The sequence below is a fragment of the Symphalangus syndactylus genome, chromosome 5, assembly GCF_028878055.3.
Source record: "Symphalangus syndactylus isolate Jambi chromosome 5, NHGRI_mSymSyn1-v2.1_pri, whole genome shotgun sequence".
Taxonomy (NCBI): Eukaryota; Metazoa; Chordata; class Mammalia; order Primates; family Hylobatidae; genus Symphalangus; species Symphalangus syndactylus.
Window position 1 is genome coordinate 115,879,972 of NC_072427.2, and position 7,759 is coordinate 115,887,730.

Genomic DNA, 7,759 nt, shown 5'->3' on the forward strand with positions numbered 1-7,759 from the left:
AACACTGATGCATCAAAATTTATCAAGACTTGCTTTATCTCCTAACACATGGTCCATTTTCATATGCGCTACGTGTGTATTTAAAAGGTTGCAGTTTTTGCAGTTGCTGGGTACAATGTTCTATATATTTCTATTAAATGAAACTGTTCATATATTCCTTATCCTTACTAAGTTTTAAAAATCTGCTTTACCTGTTAATTATTAAGAGAGTTTCTTAAAATCTCTCATCTTGATGGTAGATTTGTCAATTTCTCCTTGTGATTTTGTCAATTTTTGATTTATACTAAAGGTAAGTTACTATTTGAATAAGTTTTTCTCAACATTTTATTGACTTCCACGTGAAACTGACTTCTACATTAAACTTGAATAGTTCAGTGAACATTTATACATCTTTTGCCTAGATTTATGAACCACTAACGTTTGCCACATTGCTTTCTCTATTTCTATATGTGTATGGATGAATATATATGTATATATTTTTTAACATAGAGGTGAAATTGACATAAAATTAACAATTTAGAGTGCAAAATTCAGTGGCATTTAGAACATTCACAATGTTGTGCAACCACCACCTCTATTTCTAAAACATTTTCATCACCTCAGGAAAAGCCTTGTATCTATTGAGCAGTCACTTCCCACTCCCCCAACCAGCTCTTGAGAACCACCAATCAATATGTCACTATGGATTTACCTATTCTAGACTGTTCACGTAATATGGGATCTTTTTATTTGGCTTCTTCATTTAGCATAATCTTTTGAAGTTCAAGAACGTTGTAGCATGTATCAGTACCTCATCTCTTTTTATGGCTGAGTAATATTCCATTATATGTATGTACATTTTGTTTATCTGTTCATCTGTTAATGGACATTTGGACCATTTCTGTTAATACCTTTTGGCTATTGTGAATAATGTTGCTATAAACATTTGTGTAAAAGCATCTGTTTGACCTTCTGTTTTCAAATCTTTTGGGTATATAGTTAGGAGTGGAATTGTTGGTCATATGGTAATTATATGTTTAACTTTTTGAAAAAAACCCTATCTGTTTCTACAGCGGGTGCATCATTTTACATTCCCACTAGCAATTTGTGAGAGTTCTAATTTCTCCACATCTTACCAATACTTGTTATTTTCCAGTGATGACAATGATGATTATTACTATTATGGCTGACCTAGTGGGTATGAAGTGGTATCTCATTGTGGGTTTGATTTGCGTTTCTCTAGTGACTAATGATGCAGAACAGTTTTTCATGTGCTTGTTGACAATTTGTATAGTCTTTTTCGGAGAAATAGCTATCAAGAACTTTGCTCATTTTAAAATTGGGTTGTCTTTTTGTTATTGAGTTGTTAAAGTTCTTTAGATGTATTCTGGACAGTGAACTCTTTTTTTTTTTATTTTTGACAGATTCTCGCTCTGCCACCCAGGCTGGAGTGCAGGGGCACGATCTTGGCTCACTGCAACCTCCACCTCCCGGGTTCAAGCAATTCTCCTGCCTCGCCTCTCGAGTAGCTGGGATTGGAGACATGCACCACCACGCCTGGCTAATTTTTAGTAGAGACAGGGTTTCACCATCTCTACTACATATTGGCCAGGCTGGTCTCAAACTCCTGACCTTGTGATCTACTGGCCTTGGCCTCCCAAAGTGCTGGGATTACAGGCGTGAGCCACGTGCCTGGCCTCTGGACACTAGACTCTTATCACATATATGATTTGCAAGTATTTTCTCCCTTGTATTGTAATAATGGCCTTTGATGTACAAACATTTTTCATTTGATAAAATCAAATTTATCTATTTTGTCATCTGTTGCTTATGCTTTTGATAGCATATCTAAGAATCCACTGTCCAAGGACATGAAAATTTACCCCTATGTTTTCCTCTAAGAGTTTTATAGTTTTCACTCTTACATTTAGGTCTTTGATCCATTTTGAGTTAATTTTTCTATGTGCTGTGATGTAAGGGGTCCCTCTTTATTCTTTTGTATGTGATACTCAGTTGTCTCAGTACCATTTGTTAAAGAGACTATTCATTCCCCATTGAATGGTCTTGGCATCCTTGTTGAAAATCAATTGGCCATAGATGTATGGATTTACTTATGGACTCTCAAGTTTTACTCCATGGATCCACAGGTTTATCCTTATGCCAGTATCACATTGTTTTGATTACTTTAGATTTGTGTAAGTTTTAAACTAGGAAGTGTGTGACTTCCAGCTTTGTTATTCTTTTTCTTTTTGAGACGGAGTCTCGCTTCATTGCCCAGGCTCAAGTGCAGTGGCACGATCTCGGCTCACTGCAACCTCCACCTCCTGGATTCAAGTGATTCTCCTGCTTCAGCCTCCCCAGTAGCTGGGATTATAGGTGCCTGCCACAAGGCTGGCTAATTTTTGTATTTTAGTAGGGACGGGTTTTCACCATGTTGGCCAGGCTAGTCTCAAACCCCTGACCTCAAGCGATCCACTTGCCTTGGCCTCCCAAAATGCTTGGATTACAGGCCTGAGCCACCACGCCCGGCCTGTTATTCTTTTTCAAGTTTGTTTTGGCCCCTTGTAGCTATATGAATTCGAGGATTGGCTTTTACATTTTTGTGAAAAGGCCATTGGAATTTTGACAGGAATTATGTTATCTCTGTAGATTTGGATAGTATTGCCATCTTTAGTTTTCCAATCCACCAACACAAGGTGTGTTTCTATTTATTTAGCTCCTCTTTAATTTCTTTCAGCAATGTTTCAGTGTAGATGTCTTTCACTTCCTTGATTAAATTTATTATGAGTTATTTTTGTCTTTTGGATGTTATTATAGTGGAATTGTATTCTTAATTTCTTTTTCAGATTGTTTACTGCTTGTGTATAGCAAAACAACTGATTTTTGAGTATTGTATTACACCTGAAATTTGGTGTAATTGGACAAAGAAAATATGGTATATGTATACCATGGAATACTACTCAGCCATTAAGAAAAAGAATGAAGTCATGTTTTTTGCAGCAACATGGTTGGAACTGGAGGCCGTTATCTTCAGTGAAATAACTCTGAAATGGAAAGTCAAATACCACATGTTCTCACCCGTAAGTGGGAGCCAAACAATGTGTACACATGGACATGGAATGTGGAACAATAGACACTGGAGACTTGGAAAGGTGGGAGGGTTTGAGGGGGGTGAGGAGTGAGAAACTACCCTTTGGGCACAATTGTAGACTATCTGGGTGATGGGGACACTGAAAGTCCAGAGTTCACCACTGCATCATACGTTCATGCAACAAAACTGCACTTGTACCCCCTAAATCTATAAAAATAAAAAAAAATAGTTTTCTAAAAGAAATTTTAAAGACACCTGGTTTAAGCAAGTACAATTTAGTTAACTATGCAGTTTTAGCATACTACTAATTAAGTATTTTAGTTCATAATAATAGCAAAAATATACATGATACCTAGAGTTAACAGTGTTAACTCTAAATGTTTGGTCATGATACCATTATGAAGGCTTCAAAAAGGAAAATTTATCATATGTTTTATTCTAAATTCCATATTTTTCTATCAGCTCTTCGGCTTTATAAATAAAGGCACTCATCATATCTTCCTCTGACATCCTTTTTGGAGGTTCTGTGCTTCCCATTTGGCCTTGCCTTTTAATTCTAGCATTTCTGAACACTCAATATTAATGTTTCCAATTACAGCTTGTTTGTAAAGCCCATACAGTTCTTTCAGTTCTTCATCATCTGGTCTTCTTTTCAGCTTCCTCACATCTTCTGTGACCATGTCAAAATCAGCCTGCAGGGACATGGTGGCGGCAGCTGGGCTGTTGCTGCTCTCCAGGCACTCCTTCTGTATGTCTTATACCATTTTTGTTCCTCATTTCCTCCATCACTGCCTTCTTTTGTATTCCATTGATTTTTTTTGTAGTGTACCATTTAATACCCTTCTAATTTTCTTGACATTTTTTTAGAGACAGTTTCTTGCTCTGTTGCCCAGCCTGCAGTGCAGTGGCATGATCATGGCTTACTGCAGCCTCAAACTCCTCTAATTTTCTTATCAGTATGTTAAAAAAATTTTGTATCCTGGCTAACACAGTGAAACCCTGTCTCTACTAAAAATTAAAAAAAAAAAATTAGCCGGGCGTGGTGGCGGGTGCCTGTAGTCCCAGCTACTCGGGAGGCTGAGGCGGGAGAATGGCGTGAACCCAGGAGGCAGAGCTTGCAGTGAGCCAAGATCACGCCACTGCACTCCAGCGTGGGCGACAGAGTGAGACTCCATCTCAAAAAATAAATAAAAATAAAAGTTAAAAAAATTTTAAGTGGTTACCACAGAGGTTACAATCAACATCATAAATTTATAACAACCTAGTTTAAATTGATCCAAATTTAGCTTTGATAGCATACAAAAATCTCTGCTCTATACAGCGCTGCCCATACTTTATGTTGTGATTGTCACAAATTATATCTTTATATGTTGTGTGTCCATTAACAAAAATATGTAAGATTTTTTCTTACTTTTTTGTTATTTAAGCACTAAGCACAGGAGAAGCAAGGATACAAGAATTTTTATGTATTTATCTCCTAAATCATGTGGGAAATAAAAAAGGAGTTATAAACTAAAAATACAATAACACTGAGTTTTATATTTATTTATATAGTTACCTTTACTGGAGTTCTTTATGTGGCTTCTTCATATGGTTTCCAATTTTTGTCTTCGTTTCAGCCTAAAGGAATCTCATTTAGTATATTTTTGTAGAGCAGGTTCACTAGGAACAAACTATCTTAGCTTTTGTTTATCTGGAAATATCTTAATTTCTCTCTCCTTTTTGAAGGACAGTTTTGTGTTTCTGGATTCTTGGTTGACATAAAAGAAAAAGAGAAGGGGGGAGAGGAGGAAAAGGGCCAGGGAGAGAGAGAGAGAAAGGAAAGGGAAAAAAGGAAGAAAAGATATCGCTTAGTCGGCTCTGTATTGGAGCACTCCTTCAATGTTTAGACAGGCTGTTTATAGCTCTGCTGTAGCCTTAATTTCCTGCTTGCATTGAACCTAGAGATCAGCCAGAAGTGGAAGCTGATCTTCCACATAGATCTTCTCAGGTCTTTTCCAGCATGTGTTCTACCTTGGGTATGCACATGGCTTTCTAATTCCCCAATGTATGTGGACACTTTTGAATGCCTAATTTTCCAAAGAAACTGTCTCCCTGTCTTTTCCTTCCAGGCTTTCAGCATATCTATAGTTTGCCTCAATTGTAATTTTTTTTGTCCCAGGCGTAGCATGTTGTTTATTGGTCTTATAATGTTTGCAAGGAATACTCTCTGCATAGCCACTTTTCTCCCATGAGGAAGTCTGAGTTAGGTGAAACAAAGGCAAGCTCCTTGTGTCAGTCCTTCAGGTAGCCTTCAGACAGGTTAAAAAAGACAAACATGATTCTTTGTGAATACGATCTGCTCTTTTATCTCTGGAGCCAGAGTGCAGGGTCCAACACTAGCTGCTGTCTTCAAGACTGTCACTGAGTCTGGGAGAAAGGTGGAGGAAAGGCAAGTGAAAATTCAGCAAAACTTTCTGGCATTTTTAATGTCTGTTTCTTGATTTAGTGTTCAGTTTTTTGCTGTAAACCTGTGACGGTTTTCCAGAGTTTTGATAAAGTTGATTCCTATAATTTTGCTCAATTTATCAGTGTTTCTGTGGAAGAAGAGAGTGGGGGAGAGGGGGAAAGGGCCAGGGAGAGAGAGAGAGAGGAAGACGCTCTCGCACGGTTTTAACCAGTGTCACCATATATCCTTTTTAATGAGCCATTTGAAAGTAAATTTCAAATATCATAGCACTTCCTTCCCCCAAACATAAACAGTATATCTTAGGAAAATACAAGTGTATAGGTATACTCTCATCAAATACATTTAACATTGATACAATATTACTATCTAATATACATTCCATTATTAATTTTCCTCAGTTGTCCCAATATAGCTTTTCCCTCCATTCCTATTCCAATCAAGTATCACATAAAGCATGGTGGCAAATGTGTTTTTAATTGCTTTATTTTCCCAGTGAATTGAATCTTTTGTTTAGTGAAGATGCTGAAACTAACTTTTACTCATAAGAGCTGCAATCCATAAGAGCTGATGTTAAATTTTTAGAATTTTGTGAGTCAGTTAACTTCATACTGGTGGCTTGAAATTGGCCAAGGTAAGGATATTTTCACCACAGAAACTGAAAAACACTAGAAATAAGTCTTCCCCTTCCCCTGAGAGCCTGTTAAATATTTACCAGTATACTATAGCTTTTTATCAATGTCTAGGGATTCATTTTATTTCTAATAATTTTTTTCTTAAATATTTGTCTTAATACTATTGTGTATGGTATACCCACTTTCTCTTGGATTTTATTTCCCTGATACATTGTTTTTCTTTTTTTCCCCCACTTTTAATCTTTCTTTGTCTTTATAGTTGAAATAAATCTCTTTAAGGCAGCATATGTTTGGTTTTTTAAAAAAAAAAAAAAACTCAGTTTGGGCTGGGGCGGTGGCTCACGCCTGTAATCCCAGCACTTTGGGAGGCCAAGGTGGGTGGATTACCTGAGGTCAGCAGTTCAAGACCAGCCTGGCCAACATGGCGAAACCCCGTCTCTACTTAAAAAAACAAAACAAAACAAAACAATTAGCCAGGCATGGTGGTGGACGCCTGTAATCCCAGCTATTCGGGAGGCTGAGGCAGGAGAATTGCTTGAACCTGGGAGGTGGAGCTTGCAGTGAGCCGAGCTGGTGCCACTGCATTCCAGCCTGGGTGACACAGCAAGACCCCATCTCAATAAAATAAAATAAAAATAAAATAAAATAAAATCTCAATTTGACAATCTTTGATTGTAACTTAGAGTTTAGTCCATTTGGACACTTGTTATTATTGATATATTTGAATTTATCTCTGTTTTCCTTGTGCTGATTATGTCCTATTTGAACCCCTTGTGTCCCCCACTACTCCCTGTAATTCACTAATGCCCTCCTCTGCACTGCTCTGTGGTCTATGAGGATGACCTCTACAGCATCATCTGGGTTCCCTTGCAATCTGGTTTTGGGTTAAGTTCATAAATAGGACAAACCCATAGGTTTGGGATGGTTTTCCCCCCTACCTGGCTACCGTCTGTCAGTGGCTGCAGTCTGTTATGACTTTAGCTTCTGTTGGGAGGTGCCTCTTTCTTGGTTCCAACTCTTATTGAGCTCCAGTAACAGAGTCCTCATCTCTTTCTCTACCAGGCTTTGAGTTAGTATTGGTTTCCCACTCTTGCTCATCTCAGTATTTTTCACTCTCCCTTACTGGTTCCCTTAAACCTGCCCTCGCCTCATTAAATGTTTCCTTCATAAACTCTTTTCATGTAAACACTTCAAGTGTGTCATGTGTTTCTTTTGGGACTATGATTGATATAATCTTCTTTGCAGCTTTTAAAATGTCCTGCTGTTTCCTTGCTTCTTTTTTCTCATATCCCCCATTCTTTTAACTTGATTAAGTTTTCCCACCTCATTTTACTTTTTCTGCTCTTACTTTAGAAGTTATTTATTCTATTTCTATTCTTTTAGTGACTACTCAAAATATTTCAATAGACATAATTTGCTTAAGAGATTTTTAGGACATTTTAACTCTGATAACCTTCCTCTTAGATTATAAGCAATTTTACTCAATTCTTTAATTCTATGTTTTATTAAGCAAACAAATTATATGTTATTAATAAATATGATCGTATATAGTCATGCCTGTTTAGAGATCTTAACCTGTTTAAAATTTTCTTCATCAACTTTCTTTTG

General features: G+C 37.1%; 1 protein-coding gene across 1 annotated transcript; it reads right to left on the reverse strand.

Moving 5' to 3' along the window:
• Positions 1–3,329: 3,329 nt before the first annotated feature.
• Positions 3,330–3,971, reverse strand: LOC129482824 (acyl-CoA-binding domain-containing protein 7-like). The gene is given in 2 exon segments (XM_055279288.2): positions 3,330–3,579; positions 3,582–3,971. Coding segments are annotated over 2 exon segments (264 nt in total). The 5' UTR covers positions 3,775–3,971; the 3' UTR covers positions 3,330–3,508.
• Positions 3,972–7,759: the final 3,788 nt, after the last annotated feature.